Source organism: Gasterosteus aculeatus, chromosome 20 (assembly GCF_964276395.1).
Source record: "Gasterosteus aculeatus chromosome 20, fGasAcu3.hap1.1, whole genome shotgun sequence".
NCBI classification, from domain to species: Eukaryota; Metazoa; Chordata; class Actinopteri; order Perciformes; family Gasterosteidae; genus Gasterosteus; species Gasterosteus aculeatus.
The window spans coordinates 8,396,357-8,421,785 of record NC_135707.1 but is presented as its reverse complement, the minus strand read 5'-3'; the positions used below and the strand labels follow the sequence as shown (position 1 = coordinate 8,421,785).

General features: G+C 46.4%; 2 protein-coding genes across 9 annotated transcripts; one reads left to right on the top strand and one right to left on the bottom strand.

The window, feature by feature from the left end:
* Window positions 1-150: 150 nt before the first annotated feature.
* wnt4b (wingless-type MMTV integration site family, member 4b) lies at window positions 151-3,665 on the bottom strand. Its single transcript, XM_040165818.2, has 9 exons — window positions 3,298-3,665; window positions 2,958-3,193; window positions 2,442-2,595; window positions 2,264-2,348; window positions 2,021-2,152; window positions 1,638-1,780; window positions 1,390-1,530; window positions 1,091-1,253; window positions 151-993 (listed from the first exon to the last, which is right to left on the bottom strand). The coding sequence occupies exons 2-9, from the start codon at window positions 3,044-3,046 to the stop codon at window positions 824-826; spliced, it is 1,077 nt and encodes a 358-aa protein (XP_040021752.1). The 5' UTR covers window positions 3,047-3,193; window positions 3,298-3,665; the 3' UTR covers window positions 151-823.
* A 4,265-nt stretch (window positions 3,666-7,930) lies between these two features.
* chd4b (chromodomain helicase DNA binding protein 4b) lies at window positions 7,931-24,960 on the top strand. 8 transcript variants are annotated; one of them, XR_013453737.1, is made up of 41 exons: window positions 7,931-8,292; window positions 8,614-8,811; window positions 9,207-9,331; window positions 10,463-10,717; window positions 10,822-10,937; window positions 11,055-11,154; window positions 11,239-11,455; window positions 11,575-11,696; window positions 11,812-11,935; window positions 12,088-12,260; window positions 12,713-12,958; window positions 13,176-13,379; window positions 13,505-13,716; window positions 13,858-13,989; window positions 14,084-14,183; window positions 14,373-14,564; window positions 14,904-15,104; window positions 15,508-15,645; window positions 15,754-15,875; window positions 15,974-16,147; window positions 16,355-16,496; window positions 16,620-16,869; window positions 16,954-17,078; window positions 17,179-17,271; window positions 17,381-17,522; window positions 17,887-18,056; window positions 18,187-18,373; window positions 18,687-18,773; window positions 20,203-20,294; window positions 20,383-20,516; window positions 20,869-21,013; window positions 21,089-21,245; window positions 21,805-21,887; window positions 22,014-22,263; window positions 22,344-22,400; window positions 22,484-22,654; window positions 22,743-22,851; window positions 23,150-23,282; window positions 23,388-23,583; window positions 23,785-24,089; window positions 24,608-24,960. XR_013453737.1 is itself a non-coding variant. In XM_078094972.1 (40 exons), the coding sequence occupies exons 2-40, from the start codon at window positions 8,748-8,750 to the stop codon at window positions 23,979-23,981; spliced, it is 5,937 nt and encodes a 1,978-aa protein (XP_077951098.1). In that variant the 5' UTR covers window positions 7,931-8,292; window positions 8,614-8,747; the 3' UTR covers window positions 23,982-24,960. The 8 variants fall into 8 exon arrangements, 4 of the variants coding, with proteins under 4 accessions (XP_077951098.1, XP_040021606.2, XP_077951097.1 ...); XR_013453735.1 differs by having other exon boundaries at window positions 21,802-21,887; XR_013453736.1 differs by having other exon boundaries at window positions 18,184-18,373.
* The last annotated feature ends 469 nt before the right edge of the window (window positions 24,961-25,429 follow it).

Sequence of the window (25,429 nt, the reverse complement as noted above, 5' to 3'; positions counted from 1 at the left end):
ATGATGACCGGCTCATTAAAACATTGAGCCACTGTGCCTCTGGACAAACAGTGTAACACACAGCGAACCGGAGTACTGTAGTCAAGAATTTCAAGTGTGACGGTATCTTCGACACGTCTGGTCAATAAGAAACTCAAACATTGTGTGGTATTATTTTGGATAAAACTACCATATTTATTAGATTTCTTGTACAGCCCTAAAAGCTTGTGCAGGAACATACAGAAGAGCTTCACACTTCATGAGGTGAAGGGGCAAAACACAAGACGGATACTAATGTAAGTAGAAGTTATATTTGCTAATTAAGATGTATGCCGAAGTGAACGAAAGACATGGATATACAAATAAATAAACCTAAACTTAAATACAGTACATCTTCAAAGACCTGTTAGTCTATGATGCAACTCATTTGCATCAAATAGGAATCGTGCTGCAAAATCTCCCAGTTAGTTGTGGTTAAGTACAGCTTTAAAAGCTTTGTCAGTTTAATGCGACATTATCGGAGTGTGTTCATACCTGCATATCTGTTCCTGCCCACCTGACGGGGTTTTTTTGTTTGTACCTTCCTTACTGTTGATGCTTTGTCATGGTTGCTTGCTTTCTAACGTTGCAGCTCCTACAACAGAATCCTCAAACATAACTCTCGCCGCATTGACTCGGACTAAAAATGAGTTGGATTAATGTTTCTTTTGGCAAGAACTCAAGATACTTTTTGTGCGTCGCTGCCTACGTTGCCTTGATCCCGTCTTGTGTTCACGAGTGAGTGTCTACTGGTCTGTTTGGATCTTTTTCCGCTCAGCCGGTTTGTTCTGGTCGGGTGAGCCTCTCACACTCTGCAGGTGTGAATGGTGACCGTGTTCTTGCACTGCTGGCAGCGGACTGAGCAGCACCAGGAAAACTTGCAGGAGCAGCGCTGCACCACCTCGGCCCGGCCCGCTCTGTACCCCGGCCCGCAGCACACCAGCTCGCAGCCGTCCGGGGCCAGCCGAGAGGTTCCTGGGTGTGTTTCAGAAGAGGCCAGCGTCATTTCTCTCTCATTGTTGTAATTTATAAATTGGATAATCTTTTTTTTTTCCCTGTGAATCGATCGTACCGTTACACTTCCTACCAGCGGTCCCGGGAATACCGTTGTCAGGGTCGAGATGGCAGAAGTCTGGAGACGGAGAAAGGTACACAAGGTCTCTGGCAGCAGGGGGTTTGACCTGCGGGTCGCGGGGGAGCAGGGCTGTCCTGGATCCTACGCGCGTCAGGCGTACCTAAAGGGAGGAGGAGGTTGTTGAGAGAGCTTACAGACTGGGAACTTTAATACAGGCGGAAAACGTGCTTTCATGTAGTTGTGACTGCTTCATCTGTTCACCGGCTGAGCTGCAAGCAGCAACAGTTTTATGATACCTCTGTGGCTCCATCGAAGCGTTCCTTGAGCACAACACCAACGCGCCTGAAGGGGGGCATAACCTTCCAGCAGGTCCTCAACTCACAGGAGCCGGAGACGCCATGACACTTACACTCCACCTGCATGTTGTGAAGGATGGCCTGAGGACGAGCGAACAGCAAATGTAAGCAACAGAAAGATTGAATCTCACAGATGACAAAGACACGTATGCAAACCAGAGATGCCGTCGAAGATTTCGACCACCAACCTTCCGGCCAGCCTCGTTGTTGTGGAGGTTCATGAGTGGGCGCCCCGCTGAAAGCCCCTTGGCTCTTTCTGGTTCGTCCACGAATGTTTGGGAGAAGGCCACGCCGTAGGACAGGTTGTCACTGCACCCTGACCACTGGAAACCTGCCGTTGGACACACGGAACAGTGTTTTGGAAATAACGGAGATGGTGAATCCACACCCAAACGCGGAGGAAGCGTGGCAGCTGATAGAAAAGTACATGCTGTCCCTTTCTGGGATACAGGCATCAGCGCTCCATACTTTGCACTGATGCAAATTGTTTTGACCGACGGAAAAATTTAGAGACAGTTTTTGGATCTATGTGTGTGACTTTTTTTTGATGATCAATGGAATCCGAGCTCACCCTCGGGGCTGACCCCCCTGACCTTCCTGTCGCAGCCACACCTCTCCAGCTCCCCGCGGGTGCAGGCTCGGGTCACAGCCATTGCCACGGCCGCTGAGGACAAAGCATGCACAAACGCCGCCTCACGAGTCCCTGAAATCAATACAGAGCACATGATGCGGAGATTCCTGAAGGGAGAATTTGTTCAATGTATGGATCCGTCATCGGGTAACTCTCCATGACACATTATCAATGTGATGATACCTTGGTTCATGACTCTGCCAAATACATTGATCCCACGTTGGGTGGTGGAACAGTTCCAGCGTCGATTCCTGAACTGGTGCTGGCACTGAGGACGACACGCATGGCAGAGAGATAAGAGGCTCCAATGATTGAATTTGGACATTCGTTGGTGCTTTCGAGGGCAAATGGTGAGACAAACCTCTTCTATGACCATCTCGGCTGCCTTGCGTACGGACTCCATGACCTCCCCTCGCGCCCTGCACACCCCCACCTGCCCCGGGGTCAGCCCCCTCAGCCGCGCACACGGGGCAGCACCGGACACGGGCCTGGAGCGAGGCAGCCTCGCCAGGGAGCTGGGACACAAAGGTGGGGAGTGGGGAGGTTGACTTTGAGCAGGTTTTAAAAGGGAAATAATGGATCACGGTTGGGATGCAGAATGAGGAAAAGGGGAGGGAGGGAAAGAGGAAGAGCGCGTGAAGAGGGGGAAAAGAAAGCCCAAAAAGGATGTAACGACCGGGCTGAGTTTTAGAGAGGACGGAAACAAGGAGAAGACGAGGCAAAGAAGAGAGAGAGAGAAAAGAGAAAAGGTCACCAGGGCCGAGACAAAGAAAGAGAAGGGAGCGACTGAAAGAGATTTAGAGACATGTCACCAATCTTTTAAAAGTTATAGCATTGCAAACAAACTCCCTCTTTCTCCCTCGCACGCTAGACTTACAGCCAGTTGGTTGCCATGGTGGGGTGGGTTGCCCATAGCAACAGGAGGAGGAGTGGTGCCGTGAGATTGACAGTGGAGACAGTTGGCATCAGACTGTCTGTCTGTCTGTCCGTCTCCGTGCGTCAGGCCGGGTCTTTGGACAGCACGCTGCCCGCCTCCGCAGTGGAAGGGATCTGTTTTGTTTGTTTGCCGGGTTTACGTTTCCGTCCCAGAGTCCGGGGAGGATCCCCACATATCTGTTGCAATGAAAAGTGAACACGTCAGGGACGAGAAAGCATAGTTTCATGAATATTTGAATACACAAAGCTCCAAAGGTTCCAAAAGTATTTCTTATTCTTACCAGATTATAATTCTGTGATATCCAGTCATCCTTCGTTATCTGTGTTTTGTTTTTTGTTTTTTTTTACAATGAATTGATCAAATTAAAATTTGAATCCCAATTTCAAAAAATCAAGTTCGTCGGTTTCTTCACTTATGCCGTCCGTAACGGCGGAAGCATGCTCACAGGAACGCTTTACAAACTGCAAGCACAACCCATCCTCACAAAACAAAAGTCCATGTGTCCAATTTCATTCAACATATCTGTTCTACCTCCCTCCAAAAATCAAACCTAGAATCCAAAAACGCAAATAAAATTGTGTCATCAAGAATTTTGTTTCATCAACAGAAAAAAATGGTCCGTTCCAGGTTGAAACAGCCAGAATAAGTGAGAGCAGTGAGATGGGAGTGCCGGGTTTTAAAGGAGGTGAATGAGGGTGGGAGAGAGGGGACGGGCGTGATCCAGGGTGTGGAGTGATGCGGAGGGGGCGGAGTTTTCGGGAGGAATTAACAGTGTAAATATGCTTTCTATTATGTTTGCTGGCATGAGACCTCAAATCTGAGCCTGCAACGGAGATGCTCTTGAATGATTGTCGCAACTAGATGTGTGTGTGTGTGTGTGTGTTGTTCCTTTGTTCCATTTCTTTTAATGCATGTTTATGTGTGTACAGGCGTGCATTTAGTGCTGAGAAGACAAACTGAAGCCTTTTGTTTCCTATACAGAAATACTATGACAGAAATATTGTTCCATCGGATCTCTTGCAAGAAATCCTCACATGAGAAACTATGTAAAAGCATTTCTGTTTCCCCAATGGTGGCTGTGCATGAGAAAAGGTGTCTTACCTAATGTTTAATTTTCCCAAACTTTGTTGCTCATTTTACGAGTACCCCCCCCCCACCCCACCGCCGTTCCTCTCTCTCCCCCCTCGTTCGCCCTCTCTTTCTCCCTCTCTCCCAGTCCCTATATTGTCTTAGAAGAAGGGATGACATTTAGACAAGGGGAAGAAAACGCACTGCTGACAAATATTGGAACTGAGGCAAATAAATCACGAGATAGGAGGGGCAGGAGGGCACAAGGAGAGAGCGGATGGGTGTTACACTGGGGTTAGGAAGAGGCAGTAAATATAAACAAAGCAGCTTCGCGACAAATAAATTATATTGCGAATACGAAGCAAAACATGAAGATCGTATTCCATTATTGTACATTATTTACTGGGAATCATTCACACTGATAATAAGTTATTACTGGGAATCATTCACACTGATTATTAGTTATTTAGCTTAAGTGCACTTTTTTCACGGTTGTGTAATTTTCCCTCCTTTTCATTTCTGTTTATCCAGCAAAGTAATGTTACAGATAATCCATCCCACTTTGAAGAGCAGTAGATATCTGGAGAAGCACACTGTTGTTTCATCTTTAGCTGCGGTATTTATTTAGTGTCTTATCTGTTATTGATGTTGGCTGATTTGTTTCATTGTCATTTTTGTCATTTTACAGATGAATACATTGAACTTTGAAGACAATTATAATCAAGAATCAGGAATGAGGAACATGTATTGCCAAAGTAGGTTAGACATACAAGGAATTTGACATGGCCGGTGCATAACATCAGACAGTAAGAAAATGGGCAATAGGACAGATGAGATAAAATCACAGTGGGATAAAGTAAAAAGAACATTTTTCTACTGCGTTTTTACACCGGACTAGAACTTTTTTACTGCTAAATGCTACTTTTTTGGATAAGTTAATTATGTGCGGCACCAAAACCAAACATATTTAGACATACGGTCACTGTTCATCACACACACACACACACACACTTTTTCTGTCTATATCTGCAGACAGCTTTCTTTTAGGCCCCCTTCCCTCTTTTTTTTGTCTTCCTCACGTCGTATTCCTCCTTTGTGTCCTCCTCTGTTTCTCCAAGTGACGTCTTCCGCTGTCTCCCACAGCAACGCCATGGTGATGAGCTGGCCACTGTCATGTCCGGCGCCTCCGTTAGCCTCATCCCTTCACCTCTCTCTCGTAAATAACTTGCCCTCTTTTTTTATCTTTATCTTTCCCCCATTTTGTGGACATTTTATCATGCTGAAATGGTTCAGTTCTGATTGACTGTAGCCAGGTTGCAAAGCCTCAAAGGATGCTTGTTAAAGCTTCAGCATGACATACTATGACTTGTGTCCCCTCTGTTGTAGTGGGAAGCCGCAGCAGCCTTCAAGAGACTCCACTGTGAGGCGGGGCGACTCCAGACCGTCCCGTTGCTTACTGGTGACTCTGGACCTTCACCCACATTTCCGCCCAAGGTCATTTCAAGACAGAAATGTGCTCCACCACCTTCCGCTCTCTGCGTCACGTCCTTTGTTACTTCTCTGCACTTGAGGGCGGCCGGCCTCCCCAGTCCGAGCGCAGATCAAATGATGGTGGCAGGCAGAAACGCGACTGCTGTGCACGAGCGCGCTCACATTGCTCAGACACCTCTGCCAACAAAGAGCTGGACGCACTGCTGTGTGTGTGTGTGTAGCGTGTGCATGAATATTATGGGATGGCGGGCGGTGGTGTTGTCAGGCAGGGAAGGGGGGGGGGGGGGGCAGAGTGGGCGGTGAGCTGTGTGCACATGGGGGGATGGGGGGGGGGCGGCCCGGGAATATTATGGGATGGCGGATGGGATTGGGATAGGGAGGGAGTAGAAGGAGGTGTTGGTGACGGCATTGCACGTGAGTGCATGTGCACATGCACACGTGCGCATGCAGGGGGCCTTCAGGCGATAGTAACGGCGGACAGACGTGGGCCTTTGTTGCTTTGCGTTCTGGCCGTACCTTACACAGGGGGGGGGGGGGTGTTCCTGTCCGAGTCTCTTACCCCCGTCCACTGAAACCAACATGCAGGAAATACCATTGTTGACACAACAGAAATCTTTGCCGCCATGCACTAGGATCAAAATGAATGAACTTGTGCAGTGAGAACATTTATGGCCTTCCTGCAGCGAGCCACAGACCGACAAATCATATGGAAGTAGCTGTTTAACTGGGAGGAAAGACATTGTTTTTACTGTAAACAAAACGATCATTTGAAATGACAGTTGATTTAAATATTACATAGATAGATATTATTTTAAAATATGTAAGAACCTGATTTAATTTCATACTGTCACATTATGGCACATGCCCAAAATAGATCCAGTGAGATTAGGACGTGCAATTCAGAGGCGAATGCCGTCAGTAAGTCTCTATGCAGCGTGATTAGACCCTTTAAGTGCTCCTTCTGAGCCCCAATTTGAATTCAAAACTTTTCGCCTTGAAGGACGTTTCTGGTGCAGGTGGAAAAACACAAGTCTTATTTATGAATGAAAACCTACTTGCTTCTAACTTTCAACACATAACCTTTGCCCAAACATTACGTGACGAGCACCTGCCGTTACTGATGTAGACTTGAGCTCCTGTTGGCCTGTTTTGTTCTTCAGGGACTTGCAATTGCTTGTTCTTGATTAAAGAGTCATATGCGATGCAGTCTAGCTGTAATAACACATGAGTAGAGGAGTAAATGAGTTCAGTCTGTATTCAGAATGATTGAACTCACATGTAGCCTTCAGTGGCTCCCTCCGCGCCCTCATAACGTGCTTTTACTTTGAAACAAAACAGATTCTGAGCAAAAAGGATTATTTGCACTTTAAAAAGTAAGCAGCATGAAGCTGCAAAGCTGGAGCGGGCCTCAATGGACGTTTAAGTGAATGTATTTGACTATCTGTTTGATGATGTGTGCCTTTAATGGCATGTCTTGATAATTCTAGTACCCGAAGAAATATAATGTTCTCAGTCATATTCACTGATTTAATGTGTCACTTATGTCCAGCAACTAATTGACTACTTTACACACTGAACTGAACATGTTGTGTGTTTTATGAATCGTCATGCTTACCTTTGACCCCCCATCCCAACACAGCAGAACAAGCTACTGCCATGATTTACACCTGCGGGCCCCCTTGTGGACTTGCACACCTGTTGGCCCGTGTTGCTGTTGAAGGACTCGTCCATACAGTGACATTCTCTCTGGTCAGTGACCCGGATGTGGTGAGCAGCGACGGCCCTGTAACTGAAGGCCTCCACCTGCAGCAGAGGTGCTGAGCGCTCATTACGGCATTGGGACCCACATCCACCCGCAACCACCAGGCCAGGCCCACAGGAGGCCCGTTTGGACCTGCGCGCTGCACGCACGCAGTCTACCTGTGCTTGGATCACATCAACACATCAAAAGTTCTCTGACTTCTTGTCACGCTCGCTCCCAGATGGATGCTCGGTGAGTATTATGGTCTGTCACCGGTGCACTTGAGTTCCCCCCGGAGACCGTGTCAATAATGTCTTCCTTCTTTTTTCTTGTGTTTTTAGGAGTTGTGTATTATGGGATGCATGCTGGTACTGCTGGAGTATTATGGTCTGTTGAGGAGTGTAAGGGGGGGGGGGTGTCACCATGACAACGTGGGTTGCTAAGGGGGCCGGGGACTACTAGTGGAAAGGGGAAGGAGTGTGCATGCAATGAGCCTGGTGCGTGCATGTCTAGCAGCAGTGGTAGTGTGCGTGCCCGCGTGCGAGTGTACGCGCGCGCGAGCGCGTGGTGGAGGGGGGGGGGGGGGGTGGGGGCGGGCTGAGTATTATGGTCTGTCCGTTGCGAGGTAACTATGCAGAGTCCTGTGTGGGAGGGGGGGGGATTATTATGGGATGTCTGCCCCTTTGTGTGTTTGTGAGGATGTTAGCTAAGCTCTGCCTGTAAGGTTGGGGGAGAGAAGAGGGGGACGGAGCAACGTGTTCTGGGTCAATGACGGATCCTTTTTTAAAACGAAAATGATTTTATTCTGCTGATCATTGATCCAGACGCCTGAGCGATAAATGACAACAACTGCCGCACAAACAGCCCGACTTGAATTCATTCTCACACCGAGAGAGAGAGAGAGAGAGAGAGAGCGAGAGAGAGAGCGAGCGAGCGAGCACACCTCGACCCGGGACTGAGCCTACACACACCACAGTAAGTTTATAATGTGGGACGGTTGGGTTTTGCAAGCTTAAACTTTTCTTCAATGTGTTGTTGTTTGTTTAAACTCGCAAATGCGAAATTGAACAACCCACTTCCAATAAGGATGGATGCCACACGTAACTTCATTCACTCCCGTGTGCGCGCTGAAGATCTGCGAATCAACAGCAGATCATGTCAAAGCGCAGATAATCCAGTTATCCGACTTCTTTGAATACGCAGGTGGTCAATTAGAGCCGACGCCGTGTAAATGTGAGGGAAGGAGGAAGGATTGCGTTAGCTACCGACCAATGCCATTTATTAATTTATTTTCAGCACCCGCCGCCCCCTCCCTTTCCTGGACACCCCCGGTCCGTTCTCCAACAGTCCCACGTCATTTTCCCTCCTCCCTCGCCGACGGAGGAGCAAGGTTTTTAGGAGGGATTAGTTCCACAAGCAAAGCCGCGAAAATGTCGGGCAGCGAGGATGAGAGGGAAGACTTTGGAGCCGCGGACGAACCCTCACTTCTTCACGGTAAGCTCGCGTCTCTAAATCCTCTGAAGAAGGTCCATTTGTCTGTCTGGGCTAGCCGAAGCTAACGTTAGCTTTGGCTAGCCCGTCCGTCACTCGCCATTAGCGACTAGTTAGCTAACTTCTCAAGGAAGTGTCGATAGTTACTGATGTTATTTCCACACACACACACCCCCGCGCGTGTTTTATACGAGCGCGGTCGTTAACTGTCAAAGTTTTGGAGCTTCTTTAAAAAATAAATAAAATACACACAAGTTTCAACCTGTTTCTGTTTTTGTAGCATTCAGGGTGCGTGCGTGCGTGCGCGCGCACAGACGCTCGCCATCATGTGCCAGTGCGCGCGCGTGTCCGTTGTCCGCGCGTCTTGATCACGCGTTACGGCGGCGTGTCTCCCGCAGGTGGGGACGAGCTCGAGGATGCTGTGTCCGACGTGGAGGAGGCGCCCAAGTCGAAGAAGAAGAAGAAAGCCAAGAAGAGCAGCCGAGAGAGCAGGAGCAGCAAGAGGCAGAGGCCCGTCAGAGAGGTGCGCTTCAGCAGAACTTTTCAGTGCACCTCCTTTTTTATTAGGAGGTTCCGGCGTGTCAGAATTGACCCGGTAAAAAGATCTGTCCATCCAACAACAACAACAACACGTCTACTGGGTGCACACTAAAACAATCACGTGGGAACCCTCTGAGTTCTTTGAGTCCAGATCAGTAAAGTAGAGGTAAAAAAGGATGCATTAATTTTAATATTAATTAATTAATTAATACATGATGTTCAGCGTTAACGGATAATTTGTCGACATGAGGCAAAACACAGTTAACATGGCTAAAATCAAGTTGTTTTTTTTTCATGAGTAAATTCCAACAGCATCAACAAAAACAGTTCTCCGTTTAGATAATACACTAATCATCTTAAAGTAGCGATTTCAAAGATTTTCATTTAGAGATAGAAAAAGGCCACCATCTACCGGAGAAACCGGCAACACAATAGTGTTTGTGTCGATTGGAAGAAAGCTGATATTTATATATTCGCAGTTTTACAAGGTTTATTTGTTACTGTCACAGTTACTATATGTCCACTCAAGTCCTGGTTGATTTGTTATTTCTATTTGACTACAAACAAGGGAACGTTGATTATTGACTTGTAGTTGAATTTTTTTTTTTTTAGATCGTTTGCAATGTTCCGCATTTTGTATGTAATAGAAGACACGAGGAACACTGCCCAGATGTATTATTTTGAATTATTGGCCAATCAATCAACAGAAGAAGAATACTCAACTCTTTTGATAATCAGTTTGATGTTATGAGACCCTTTTTAAGGCGGTAATGCCAAACGTCTCTGGTTCCAGCTTCTTGCATAGGCCTTGACAGCAAAGGACTTTACATTTTTGCTATATCAGCAATGAAAAAGATGAATTGATTTTGAATATAAATAAAAGGTTGTTAACTTATTTTTTGTCAGTCGGCCAATAGATTCAGTGACTGATTGTTTTAACTATGCCTGTAATGAACTCTATGCTGACCATGTAGCGACATCATAGCGGAGCCGTGCGACCTCCACAACCCCTATAGAGTGACATATTTATTACTAGAAATCAAATTTTGATTTTCTAAAATATAAAAGCACCGGTGCCTAGGATTAATTCGCAAAGTGGCTCTTTGTGTTGCAGGAGTTGCCAGTCAGCTCCCCGGAGCACATGCTTGGAGTAGAAGCAGCAGATAGAGATGCAGACGAGGGAGGCGCGCGGTCAGCCAGCGAGGGCAGTGATTACGCCCCTGGGAAGAAAAAGAAGAAACGTTCCAGCAACGCCAAAGATAAGAAGAAAGGAGGTGCGGCAGCAGAGAAAGGCGCCTCGTCCAGCTCAAAGAGCAAACGTAAAGATCCAGAACCAGAAGACGATGACAATGACGACGACGATTGCCAGGTAAAGATTCATTCAGCTTCTGCTGATAACTAATTAGTCTGGGCAAAACATGTAAAATGCACCATCCCTTGCTGTTCTTTTCAACTCTTCCTTTCATGCTTCAGCCTAAAAGCTCCACCCAGCTGCTGGAGGCCTGGGGCATGAAAGACATCGACCACGTCTTTACTCAGGAAGACTACAGCTCCCTCACAAACTACAAGGCCTTCAGCCAGTTTGTCAGGTGAGAAGACCCCTTTTTTTATCCACCCTAAATACTATTGTACAGCCTCTACCATGTTATTTTTATGTATGGAAATATAAATAATCAATATGCATCTTGCATATTTTATTTCCTTAGACCTTTAATCGCTGCTAAGAACCCCAAAATTGCTGTGTCCAAGATGATGACACTAATGATGGCTAAGTGGAGAGAATTCAGCACCAACAACCCTCTTAAGGTACGATAAACCTGAACCGGTCCGATTTGTGTCTGACAGTAGAGAGCAGAAGAGTAGAGTTTCTCACTGTGTCGTCTCATGTAGGGTTCTGCCACTGCCAACGCGGCCCTGGCAGCTGCCAATGTGGCTGCGGCTGTAGAGAACATGGTGGTGGCTGGAACAGATGCAGGGCTGGAGGCCGCTGCCTCACCTGCACCTGCACCTGCACCTGCTCCTGCTCCTGCTCCCGCGCCGACGCCCGCTGCGCCGCCAGCAGCCCCGGCACCGCCACTCCGCAAGGCCAAAACCAAAGAGGGGAAAGGTAAAGTACTTGTTATTGTTTGGATAACAGTATGATCAAATGTAAAGATGAAAAACATATATTTTTTAATAAAAACTAAACTGTATTCAGATGAAGCTTTAATCTCTGTGTCTTGTCAGGTCCCAATGCTCGCAAGAAGTCAAAGCCCGCGGCTAAGCCTCCGCTTAAGCCCAAACCCAAGAAGGTGGCTCCACTCAAGATCAAACTAGGCGGCCTCAACAGCAAGAGGAAGCGCTCGTCGGTGAGATACTTTGTTGCCACCCAGTCTCCAATCATTAAATTGATAATTGTGCGTTCGATGTAACAAGCGATTTATCTCTTTCCCAATCTCCTCTCCTTCGCCGATTCTCCCTCAGAGTGATGAAGATGAACCCGAGGTCGACAGTGACTTTGATGACGGGAGTTTCTCTGTGTCAGATGGCTCCAACCGCAGCAACCGTCCCAAGAAGAAACCCAAGAGTGCAAAGAAAAAGAAGAAAGGTTTGCACGGAAATGTTACCTCAATAAACTTTGCCCCGTTCATCAGTACTGGACAGATTTCAGAACAGACAGTAGATCAATTTTAGAAGGTTTCCTTTTTTCCTGTATGTCTTTTTTCATCCTGCTCATTTTTTGTGGTTGTTCTCTCTCAGTGGAAACGGAGGATGGCGACGGCTACGAGACGGACCACCAGGACTACTGTGAGGTGTGCCAGCAGGGAGGAGAGATCATTCTGTGTGACACTTGTCCCCGAGCTTATCACATGGTCTGTCTGGACCCTGACATGGAAAAGGCCCCCGAGGGCAAGTGGAGCTGCCCCCACTGTGTGAGTATCTGTGCATCCGGTCCTCCTGCTACAAAAGATTTAAGTCCAATTCTCTTACTGGAAAGTTGCATTGACAGGGGGGTTGGTTGGTTTTTGTCAAATGTACTTTTTAAATGTTTTTTTCAAAATACCATTTTTTTTGTTCTCAATTTCTCTTTGTCTTCTGCTGCACCCCCCCCCGACCCCCCTCCACACTGCCCACCCCCTCTTGCTCATGGTCCCATCAATCCTTTCCTATTTCCCACCACATGTCTCACCCCCCATCCCCCATTCCCTCATCTTGTCCCTCCCCTCCCACCCTCCCCCCTCACATGCACACTCGCGCAATGCACCCACACCCCTCCCTTGTTTCCTTTCACTCCGTTCCGCATACCTTCCCTGTCTGCCCACCCTCCCCCCACCACCACCTCCTCCTCCACCACACCTCCCTCTGTCTGTAATTCTGCCACCAGGAGAAGGAGGGGATCCAGTGGGAGGCCAGAGATGAGCTGTCTGAGGCCGAAGGGGAGGAAGAAGACGACCGGAGGGATGAAGGGGTGGAGGAGGAAGACGACCACCACATTGAGTTCTGCCGGGTGTGCAAGGACGGAGGGGAGCTGCTCTGCTGTGACACGTGCCCCTCCTCCTACCACATCCACTGCCTCAACCCTCCTCTCCCTGAAATTCCCAATGGAGAATGGATCTGCCCCCGCTGCAAGGTGAGCGCTGGTGCACGTGAGTCTGTGCACGCCTGCGCTCACGTGGGCCTGTATGCGGATGCAGATTCCATCTTGTCCGCGCCTCCAGTATTTTAACTAAACCCCAGCAGCTTTTTTTCATTCCTATTGTTTTTTTAAAACCAGAAATTCTGATCAGTGCTCCTGTTCAAACATCATGTCCTGAATTATTTCCCTCCCCTTTAATACTTTCTAACAGTGTCCACAGATGAAGGGCAAAGTCCAGAAGGTAATAACGTGGCGGTGGGGGGAGCCACCAGCCCCCACGCCTGTCCCTCGGCCCGCTGATCTCCCTGCCGATGCTTCCGATCCCCCGCCGCTGGCGGGCCGCAGGGAGAGGGAGTTCTTTGTCAAATGGTGCAACATGTCTTACTGGCACTGCTCCTGGGTGCTGGAGCTACAGGTAGCTCTCTCCCTCTGGAATATTATCCACCTGTAGTCGATAGTGTGTACATTCTTTCTCTGCGCGCGCAACGTGAGGCAACCATGAATGCAACTGTCCCTTTTATGTACCTCCCTGTCGCCCAGTTGGAGCTTAACTGCCAGGTGATGTTCCGCAACTACCAGAGGAAGACCGACATGGACGAGCCGGCGCCTGTGGATTTTGGAGGTGAGGGTTATGAAAACAAAAGAACCAAGAGGAAGAACAAGGACCCGCTCTTTGTCCACATGGATCAGGAGTTCTACCGCTACGGCGTCAAGATGGAGTGGCTGATGATCCACCGCATCCTCAACCACACGTAAGACACGATCTCATGAAATACACATTTCACCCATTAAAAAGAGCACATTGAATGGAGGTTTCACACACCTGTAGAGCAAATAGTGATGGTACTTTATCATAACTCAATTTGATTGTGTGTTTCCTCTTTTCGTGTCAGTGTTGATAAAAAGAACAACATACATTACTTGATCAAGTGGAGAGATCTGGCCTATGACCAGTCCACCTGGGAGAGCGAGGACATGGACATCCCAGAGTTTGACACCTACAAACAGACATACTGGAATCACAGGTATACAGAGACTCACAAAATGTGACAATTCTTCTCAAAATGAATGCAGTACAAAATACATTTATTTTCTTATATTTCTGTCCCTTTTCTTAAGGGAGTTGATGATGGGAGATGAGGGTCGGCCTGTTAAGAAGCTGAAGAAGACAGTCAAAGTCAAGAAGGCAGAGCGTCCACCTGCAAATCCAGTTATTGATGTAAGTATTATAAAACCTTGAAGCAAAGAGTAAAACTCTCAGCCTTGGGTATAGAATAAACGTACTCTGCCATACAAAGTTTTTTCATTAGAATAACGAATTATAGAATGAAGCGTTAAGGGTATTCCTCCAGAATCAAATTTGCTCGATCCAGGACTGATGATTGATTTTCTTCTTTCTTTCTTGCAGCCCACCATCAAGTTTGATCGGCAGCCTGACTACCTGGACAGCACCGGGGGCACTCTGCATCCCTACCAGCTGGAGGGGCTGAACTGGCTGAGGTTTTCTTGGGCTCAGGCCACAGACACAATCCTGGCTGATGAGATGGGTTTAGGGAAGACTGTGCAGACCGCTGTCTTCCTCTACTCGTTGTACAAGGAGGTAAGAACAGTATATGTGATCGGCCCGCTTTCAGGGTTTTTCTGTTCTAAAGCCATTTCCAGTATCTGAACTGTCCAGTCTGCGCTCCCCTGTCAATCACTGTTAGTGGGAGAGGTTTCAGACATGTGACACACAGCAACTCTGCCCAATAAAGGGGATAAGCTCTAAGTAAGGAACTCTATCCTAAAGGCAGGGCAAGACAATAATCTTTTACATATCTTGTTGCGGAGAGGAATGTTGCATGTGCAGAAATGACAATCTAATTGTAAAGTGTTTTTGATTAAAACACAAGATAAAGTCTGCACATTTCACAATAACGTTGACTTCTTCCTGGAACAGGGTCACTCCAAAGGTCCCTTCCTGGTTAGTGCTCCTCTGTCCACCATCATTAACTGGGAGAGAGAGTTTGAGATGTGGGCCCCCGACATGTACGTGGTGACCTACGTAGGGGACAAAGACAGCAGGGCTGTCATCAGGGAGAACGAGTTCTCCTTCGAGGGAAACGCCATCCGAGGCGGGAAAAAAGCATCCAAGATGAAGGTAAGGAAGACGGTAGTGAATAAAGCAAGAGTGGCGCTATCAAATGGAAATGTTATATCTTAATGAGATAGTGTAGTCGGTTTTAATTGGTGTCCTGGATACTCGATTAAAGTGAATGCAAGGAGAGCGAGAACTGTCTCAAAACAGTAGTTTCTCATCCGCCTGACCTGTAGCTTCCGTTTTGATTATATTCTGTGTATAAAATGACAGCGTTTTATCTAAACTTCAGAATAGACTCTTCATGCTGCTGGTGTTTGGACTTAAATATGCACTGCTCCCTTTACAAAGGTTTAAAAAAAATAATAAAGCATATAAGTTGTGGTTCCGCCGGTTGCTTGCTTTTCAATATTGTAGTTTTGCAATATTGAGTATATATCTCCCTCTCTCTCTTTGTGCTTTGCAGAAAGATTCAACAGTTAAGTTCCACGTCCTGCTGACATCCTATGAGTTGATCACCATCGACCAGGCTGTGCTGGGCTCCATTGAATGGGCCTGTCTGGTGGTGGACGAGGCTCACAGGCTCAAAAATAATCAGTCTAAGGTAATAATGAGTGCTTCGTGTTTATCCGCTTTTTTAGATGTTATTCTGATTTTCAAAAATGAGCTGTGTCAAAATACTTTTTTTTTTTTCCTCCCTGCCTATCGTTAGTTCTTCCGGATTTTGAACAACTATCCGCTGCAACACAAGCTGCTGCTTACTGGCACTCCTCTTCAAAACAACCTGGAGGAGCTCTTCCACTTGCTGAACTTCCTGACACCAGTGAGATTCAAGTCAGTAGCCCCCCCACGTGTGACCACACCACAGCATACGGGCCTGAACACCAGCCCAATCCTATATTCATGTTCACTAATTCTCTTTCTCTCTGCAGCAACCTGGAAGGCTTCCTGGAAGAGTTTGCTGATATTGCCAAAGAGGACCAGATCAAGAAGCTCCATGACATGCTGGGACCACACATGCTCAGGAGGCTGAAGGCTGATGTTTTCAAACACATGCCTTCCAAGACTGAGCTCATCGTCAGAGTGGAGCTGAGTCCAATGCAGAAGTACGTTATTGAAATATTTTTATCAATATAGAATAAAAATATACACCCATTGAAGTTATACCAGTCGGCATTCTGAAGAATATTCATTGCCATTTTTCATCATCGCTACTTTCTGGAAGTCTGAGTGGTGAAATATCTGAGATATATTTTCCTTTTGTCTAAATTATTTATTGTCTTTTTCAATTTTCTGTCTTTGCTGTAAACCAGGAAATACTACAAGTTCATCCTAACGCGTAACTTTGATGCCCTCAACACTCGTGGGGGAGGAAACCAAGTGTCTCTGCTCAACGTGGTGATGGACCTGAAGAAGTGCTGCAATCACCCCTACCTCTTTCCTGCAGCTGCCACCGTATGATGTTCAAGTGTTAGGGGAACAAACTGTTTATTGTTGGTGGGGGGGGGGGGTGTCCATGTCTGAGTATTGAATCTTGTACGGCTCTCAGTTCATTTTGATTTCTTCCTGTGACTGTAGGAGGCACCGAAACTTCCAAATGGCATGTACGAGGGCAACGCTCTGACCAAGTCTTCTGGAAAACTGACGCTGCTCCAGAAGATGATGAAGAAGCTAAAGGAGGGAGGCCACAGGGTTTTGGTCTTCTCCCAGATGACCAAAATGCTGGACCTGCTGGAGGACTTCCTGGAGAACGAGGGATACAAATATGAGAGAATCGACGGGGGGGTCACCGGCAGCTTAAGACAGGAGGCCATCGACCGCTTTAATGGTACGCGCACTGTTAGTGTGGCAGGTAAACAGCTGCTCTGTTCGGCAAACCAGTTTCCTAATTTTCCTTCCTTCATTCCAACAGCTCCTGGTGCTCCCCAGTTTGCTTTCCTCCTCTCTACCAGAGCTGGTGGTTTGGGCATTAATCTGGCTTCTGCTGACACCGTCGTCATCTACGACTCTGACTGGAACCCGCACAATGACATCCAGGTACGCCGACCCTTGATTGTCACCTCATATCCACGTCGGGACGTTTGTTTGTTCGGTCGATAGGTGATTGTGCTGTTTGTGTCGTGCGTGTTCTTCGTAGGCGTTCAGCAGAGCTCATCGAATTGGCCAGAACAGGAAAGTGATGATCTATCGCTTTGTGACCAAAGCCTCTGTGGAGGAGAGGATCACGCAGGTCTGTGGGGGAACAAAAGGAACACTACAGGAAAATTAAAACGGTGTCGGGATTCTGTTTTCACACCTGCTCACCACTCGTTCGTCCTCCATCTACCCGCCCCCACCAGGTGGCAAAGAAGAAGATGATGCTCACTCACCTGGTGGTGCGACCCGGTCTCGGCTCCAAGACGGGCTCCATGTCAAAGCAGGAGCTCGACGACATCCTCAAGTTTGGAACTGAAGAGTTGTTCAAGGATGAACTGGGAGAGGGTGAGTCCGCCTGAACCCAATAACCGTTCTAACATACAGAATGAATTCTGTCATACACTTGCTGACAGAACACAACTGTTTATCCAGGTTTTGCATTCTACATTTAAGAGAATATCTGCACAGCAGCATTACATCTCGCACTTTAAATAGGAAGCCAGAGTGTAAAAAAAGACATTCCGCAAATTGTTTGAGAACATCAGAGGTCTGTTGAAAATCAGATTCAGGTACATAGTAATGGTTATCGGCTAAATTAAGCTTTATCAAACCACGAGCCTTTGCTTATTTAACACTTCGTTTGGGAGTCTGACGTTACTGTGACTAAATCTGCTCCCTTCCTCTTTCATTTGACTCATCCTGCTTCCAGGGGAGAACAAGGAGGATGACAGCAGTGTGATCCACTATGACGACCACGCAATTGACCGTCTGCTAGACCGGAACCAGGATGCTACCGATGACACTGAGATTCAGAGCATGAACGAGTACCTCAGCTCCTTTAAAGTGGCCCAGTATGTCGTCAAAGATGAAGAGGATGAGGTACTTTTTGACAGCTAGCTTTTCAAAAAAGTCTAAAAATGTCTTCAATTAGAGGTTTCTAACGAAAGAAAGGAATCTAATGCAAGTTTATTTCCATGATTGTTAATTGCTCTTTGCTCTCCGTGAGGAGGAGGAGGTGGAAAGAGAGGTGATCAAGCAGGAGGAAAGTGTTGATCCGGACTACTGGGAGAAGCTGCTGCGTCACCACTACGAGCAGCAGCAAGAAGACCTTGCACGGAATTTAGGGAAAGGCAAACGAACTCGAAAGCCGGTCAACTACAATGACGGCTCCCAGGAGGACCGAGGTATCCGACAGGGTACGGAACAGATGTTTAACCTCATCTATTCATGTTTGCGTGGTGTCGTTGTTGTAACATGGTAGTATTCAGTTTGCTCTTCGCATGAAATTAGATTTCTCACCGCTGTTGTTTAACCACCTTTTGAAATGTAGCTACCCTTTTATTCAATAATGCATTCATAGAAACTGAAAAGCTGTAGCACCCCCACCTGGCTGACTGCCGGGTTGGCACAAACTAAAGCTCCTAGAGGAGTTTGGATGTTCTTTATCTCGACTACCAATTAGTTTCTGCATTGGTCCTCTTCAACATTCCTGTCTGTGCTCCCTTTTAGACTGGCAGGAGGATCAGTCCGATAACCAGTCAGATTACTCTGTGGCGTCGGAAGAGGGCGACGAAGACTTTGATGAACGGGCTGAAGGTAAGACACAGTGTTTGGATCTCGGCTGCTAAGAGAAGAGGTACAGTGGGGAGAACAAGTATTCGATACACTGCAGATTTTTGTCCAGGTTTTCCCCACTTACAAAGCATGTTGGAGTCTGTCATTTTTATTATGGAAACTCTTCAACTGTGAGTGACGGAATCTAAAACAAATCCAGAAAACCCCATTGTATGATTTAAAAATATATATTTTGCAGTTTATTGCATGACGTAAGTATTTGATCACCTACCGACCAGTACGAATTGCGGCTCTCACAGACCTGTTGGTTTGTCTTTAACACAGGTGCACTCATTGTGTGTATTAACTGCGCCTGTTTGAACTCGTGACACCTGTCCACACACTCAGACTCCCAACTGCTCCACAATGGCCAAGACCAGAGAGCTGTGTAAGGACATCAGGGATAAAATGTCCTAGCTGGAACATGCTTTGTAAGTGAGGAAAACCTGCAAAATCGGCAGTGTATCAAATCCTTGTTCTCTCCACTGTATCTTAGTGGGTGTGCTTTTGAGCCACCACTATTCATCTGGAGATAGAGATGTTTCCACTGAAGTTGTTAGAGGTCAGTGGCCGGGATGTATTTGAGTTTAGGAGTTGGTCCCAGCAATGATGGAGACCCGGAGGTAGCCCTTCTTCTTTGAGCCCCAGTTCTCCCTTCCACTGACATCCTGCAAACCACCTCGACAGATGTTCATTCAGACAGCAGCGATGACGCGGTCGTTGACAACCTGTACAACAACTCACGAAACGCCATTCGCTGCTGCATCATCTGCGATGAGCGTAGAAAAAGAAAAGACTGAAAGACAAGGAGGGAAAAGGGAAAGAAGATTGTTGTCAAAGGTTTTTCAACCAGCTGAAATATCTACTTGCACTTTAAAGTTGATGTTTAAAGTTAATTTTGCTCCCTTAAAATGCCCTTAACAGGGTTTGTGTAGATAAGGCACTGTTCAGTATTTCAGATCAAATTGTTACTTTTGTATTTATTCATTTTCATGAAGTTGGTTTTATTTTATTTATTATTATTTATTTATTTATTTTTTGGCATCAGATGTTTTTTTTATTGATGGTCTTTTTTTAATTTGATTTAAAATGGCCTAATAAATGCCTCTGTTACAATTGAATAAAATAAAATCAACCACCACAACAATGCTTTCAGTTGTAAATGTTCTGAAAGCTTTACGCTTCAAGAAGAAGCGGTAAAAGTGGAAGAGTTGAGAGATGAGGAGGGACCTCAGGATCAGAGTGAGTCGGGATGAGTCGTAAGTGGAACATCTTCAAAGAGCATCTTTAAAAGATTAAGAACGCACACCAGGACACCTTAAAGTTAGATTTTTAGGAAATCTCTGAAATAACATTGACTGGAATGCCTAGTCGATCTCAGACGAACTCACTTTGTATTATGTCGCTTTAGCAAATGCTCGCAGACCAAGTCGCAAAGGGCTGCGGAACGATCGGGACAAACCGCTGCCGCCGCTGTTGGCCAGAGTGGGCGGGAACATCGAGGTGAGAATTGACACAAACAGAAAAACGATGACGAGTGCCTTCTTTTTTTAAATGTGATGGTTAAACGTGTAAATGTTCTTACCTTCAGGTTTTGGGCTTCAATGCACGGCAAAGGAAGGCTTTCCTAAATGCAGTGATGCGCTATGGGATGCCTCCCCAGGATGCTTTCACCAATCAGTGGCTCGTCAGGGACCTTCGTGGGAAGTCGGAGAAAGAATTTAAGTACGTTTTTCTACTCCCAACAGTCCCTCCTGACTATCAAACTTCTCTACTTTTACCAAGTCTGTAATAAACTGTCAAGCACTGAAAGTTTAGTTTTAAATGTCAAATTATTATTTTTGTAAAGAGATCAAATCTTAGAAATGTATTAATACCTAGCCTCAAGTAGTGTTACAGCTGACTTGGCTGAGTTTTTTTTAGTACTCAAAGCCTCGCTTACTCATGAATCTAGTGTATCATTGATGCTTACATTGTCTTTTCTTGGTTAACTTATTCAAAACGTTCCAGGAGATTTAGATATTTTCCAAATGTATTTACCGGGACATCCGTCCTCCTTCTTCACCGACTGTCTCAGGGCCTACGTGTCTCTGTTCATGCGTCACCTTTGTGAGCCGGGGGCGGACGGGGCTGAGACTTTTGCAGACGGCGTCCCGCGTGAGGGTCTGTCGAGGCAGCACGTGCTCACTCGTATTGGTGTGATGTCACTTATTAGGAAAAAGGTACGGTTGAGATCATTTAAGTATTTTCACCACTGAGTCGGCGATGGTCTCACCGATTCACTTATTGATTGACAGGTGCAGGAATTTGAGCATGTGAACGGTCAGTGGTCGATGCCCTGGATGGCGGAGCTGGAGGAGAATAAAAGGGCTGCAGCTTTAGCTGCAGGTGAAGACCCGAAGACTCCTTCTACTGGGACTCCTGCAGACACACAGCCCAACACTCCTGTGCCAGGTACACACACTTAATTATTAGGAAGCTTAATTCCATATGATTTATTCTTAAAATGTAGAAGGAACACTTTTGCAATGAGAACCATGATGTGACATGTGTGTTGTAACACTGTCTTTGTGGGTATCCTTTGACAAATGCATGCATTTTGATTTCCTCTTAGCCCCAACCTCAGCATCACATGCTTTGCCTCACAATGTAAGCCCCTAAGCATGTAGAGAAACCGTTGTGATGGGCCTCTCTTGCTCCAGGACATGTTTTGTGGAGCAAATCATTTCGCCGTTTTTCGACATTCGAGCCTAACATAACCCTGGAGGTTGGGAGACTTTTTGTTTCTCTGAAGGATATGTTTTAAGTATCTCTTGACTATCAGCTTATTTTCTGAAAGCCTCTGGTGGCTACAAGGGAAAAATGAAACGAGTACTAAATGGACTCATGACAAACATTCTATTTAGCTATTGACATTGTAATTTGTTTTTGTTGACGGCTACAACAGAAACAGGAATAAAATAACTCTTTGCATGTCCATGGTTGACCTGTGTTTTCTGTTTCTTGTCAGAAGATTTGTCAAAATCAGACGACAAGGAAGACGTGAAGAAGGAGGGAGAGGACGGCAAAGGAGCCAAAAAGACAGACGACCCAGAAGTAAATTCTGCTTTTCATTTCAACATTTATTTAGGTTTCCAGTAATGTATTATACGTTAAGTGCAGCAACATTAAACCTGGACTTTCAGATTTAATCTAATTCGACACTGACCGCCTTTCCTGTAGATTATCGAAATCCCAGATGAGTCTGAAAAATCCCCCGTCGTCGAAAATAAAGAAGAGGTGATGGACTCCACAGTGGGGAAGGAGGAGAAGGAGGCAGGCAATGGAGATGATGACGGCAAGGACAAGGAGGCGACTGATAAAAGCAAGGAGAAGGAAGACAAGGACAAGACTCTTGAGACAGAGAAGGACACTCCTGCCGAGGTCAAGGGAGAAGTTTCGGAGAGCAAGATTGATTCAGAGGAGTCTAAAGGTAAGGCAACAGTTCTGCATTCTGGGTAGTTTCCATATTTCCTCTTTTCAGCCTTTCTAACAGTGCCTCTCTTGTCTTAGCTGAGGAAGGGAAAGATGAGAAGATGGACACTAGTTCCTCTCCAGAGGAGAAGAAAGGTACATGGCCAAACTCGCCTGTAGAAAAAGAATAATAAGCTAAATGTACATTTTGGTGACCCGATTCTGTTGTTTTCTCACAGAGCAAAAAGAGGAGAAGGAGGCCGTAAAAGCAGACGAGTCCAGCAAACTGCAGAATGGAGAAAACGCCAAAGAAGCCGCCACAACTGCACCGGTGGTCAACGTGAGCGAAGAGAAGAAGAAGGCCACCAAGCAGAGGTTCATGTTCAACATTGCTGACGGAGGATTCACAGGTAGACACACCGTGCCCACACATACACAAACTTGTCTTTTTTCCCTCTTTAGTTTATGTCTTTTGACCTTTTCTGCGCTCCTTTGCAGAGCTTCACTCTCTGTGGCAGAATGAGGAGAGGGCGGCCACTGTCACCAAGAAGACCTTTGAGATATGGCACCGTCGCCATGACTACTGGCTTCTGGCTGGAATCATACAGTATCCTTTCCAAAAAAAGAATTCCTTGTTCATTTCGGACAGCGTGTGATTAGTCAAAAGGAGACCAGGGCTTTGTATTCAGGCCATATAATGTACAAACCCTAACTATCCTAAAAGGAGAGAAGACTAACTAAAGGTTTACATTTACAGCTTCACTTGCCAACGTGTAAACTTAATGATGCAAGATGATCGGCGTTCATATTCCTAAAAGCTGCTTGAGAAAACAAATTGCTGTATAAAACAACAACCCCGACGAGACAATAATGTTGTTGTTGCACTTGACCACGGCGTCTCTCAGACATGGCTACGCTCGATGGCAGGATGTGCAGAATGATGTGAGGTTTGCCATCCTCAATGAGCCCTTCAAAGGGGAGATGAGCAGAGGAAACTTCCTGGAGATCAAGAACAAGTTTCTGGCTCGCAGGTTCAAAGTAAGTTGAGCACTCTCACCAGTATCACATGTTTCCTTCGTGTGTCTGTGTGTGTTTTTTATTATATCTCACTGGGCCCGCTGTCTTACTTTGCTTCCTGTACAGTTGCTGGAGCAGGCCTTGGTGATTGAGGAGCAGTTGCGCAGGGCGGCTTACTTGAACATGACCGAGGACCCGGCCCACCCCTCCATGGCCCTCAACACTCGCTTCAGTGAGGTGGAGTGCCTCGCAGAGTCCCACCAGCACCTCAGCAAGGAGTCCATGTCTGGAAACAAACCTGCCAATGCAGTTCTGCATAAAGGTAAACCATATGTGATATCAAAAGAGAAAGTGAGAGTTGTTGTGCACATGGAAAATGTCAGGTGGCGTCCATCACTTTTCTGTTCTGCAGAATGACATTACAAATCCTAATTCCAACCAACCTGAGAGGTGACCACAGCCGTACGACTTCAAGTTTAAGATTGAAACTTTAAAATGGATCAAATTTGTGTTGTATTTACAGTTCTCAAACAGCTTGAGGAACTACTGAGTGACATGAAGGCTGACGTGACGCGTCTCCCGGCAACCATCGCCAGGATACCGCCAGTCGCCGTGCGCCTGCAAATGTCCGAGAGGAACATCCTCAGCCGACTGGCCAGCCGGGGCCCCGACATCAACGCCCAGAACCAGGTCTCGCAGCAGATGCAGGTGCCGCGCTGACCAATCCCCTCGCTCGTTTCCCCTCTCACCGACTCAGGCTAGTCGCCCTCAACCCACCGCCATGTAGCAGATGTCCTCCATCTCAACCGCCATGTACAGCACAGCCAGGTTAGTCCTCAACCTTCTGCACCCTCAACCCATTTCTGGACTCGGAAGAGCATCGGCCGTGCTGCTGGAACTGCAGATGCAAGACGGGAGAAAAAGGAAACGAGTCTTTCTCCTCCACTGGGATTCAGATGTAAAACCTTGTGAATCTGAACTCTGTCGTTGTGACTGAACTGTGGGCAGCGCCACTGACCTGTCCTGTTCCGTCTGTACAGCAGGGTCAAACATGTGTATGTAACTGTTTGTAGAATGAAGAAGCTAGGCGGGAGAAAAAGCAGCATGCTCGGAGTATACAGGTGCTTTGTAGTCATTTTTGGATTATTGAAGAAGTCAAGGGATTTTATTCTGCCCAATTTTGCCTTTAGAAAATTGTGATTTGTTTTTCAGTCATTCAACTTTAGTGTGTGTGTGTGTCTGCCTGTGTGAGTGGGTGAGTGTGAGAGAAACAAGGCATAATAATGTACACCTCTACTGCAGAACGCCCCCGCTGAGAGACTGTTACTGTCGTTTTTTTTTTACAGACACTCAGTTCTGTTACCTCTTCCTGTGTCCTTGCCCTCCATCCAAAACCTTCCCTCTTGTCGTCAGGTGACCCGATCCAGGATCAGCTCTCTGTGCTAAAGCCCTAACCAGCACCTCGACATTCCTAACTGCTCCACAGATTCGCTCCCTTGGAAACGCTCCCGGAGCACGGTCATGCAATAGCTACACGGCTTTTAGGTACATGGGATGGTTCTGAGATCGATTTAATTTAATTTCCTACTGTATATTGTTATTTTGTTTTACATAATTGAATATTATTATGGTTACCACCTTGTTGTTTCTATCATTGACGTTTGTTTTTATGGACTACAATAAAAAAAAGTCAACCGTTTTTTTTCTCCCCTCAATTATTATGGGATTGCCATGAAAATTGGTGTAAACATTCACGTTCCCCCGACGATGGATCAGTTTCATACAGCGTAATAAGGTTCAAATCTCAATTTCTTCAGCACTTAATGACACTTTAAAAGACCTTGAAGCCAATCATCCGCAGCTGCACGTTGCCAAACTAAGATGTTGAGCGTATTAAACAGCTAAAAACAGCATAGCATTCACTGTGAGCATGGAGACGTTCTGACGTCAAGCACAGCCTCACTGAGCCACCAGCAAGGCTGCAGACGTCTCTCTTAGTAAAGCATAATAAAGTATTCGTTGACAAATTAAAGAGCAGATGAGATGAGCTATGCAAAAAGTGATTCTCTCATTTGATGTTTAAGTAATGCTTGTGGAGAGAACTGGGAAAGGATCCTCACCTCCCATTCAACTGGAGGACGCTGATGTGTTAAAAAGTATTTTTGTCT

Coding starts and splice junctions, on each gene's coding strand:
- chd4b (XM_040165670.2), top strand. CDS start 8,748: ATGTCGGGCAGCGAGGATGAGAGGGAAGACTTTGGAGCCGCGGACGAA. Junction 10,938..11,054: donor GCCTTCAGCCAGTTTGTCAG/GTGAGAAGACCC, acceptor TTATTTCCTTAG/ACCTTTAATCGCTGCTAAGA. Junction 17,272..17,380: donor TGGAGGAGAGGATCACGCAG/GTCTGTGGGGGA, acceptor CGCCCCCACCAG/GTGGCAAAGAAGAAGATGAT.
- wnt4b (XM_040165818.2), bottom strand. CDS start 3,046: ATGCCAACTGTCTCCACTGTCAATCTCACGGCACCACTCCTCCTCCTG. Junction 1,531..1,637: donor ACAACGAGGCTGGCCGGAAG/GTTGGTGGTCGA, acceptor GCTCGTCCTCAG/GCCATCCTTCACAACATGCA. Junction 994..1,090: donor CGCTGGTAGGAAGTGTAACG/GTACGATCGATT, acceptor AAACACACCCAG/GAACCTCTCGGCTGGCCCCG.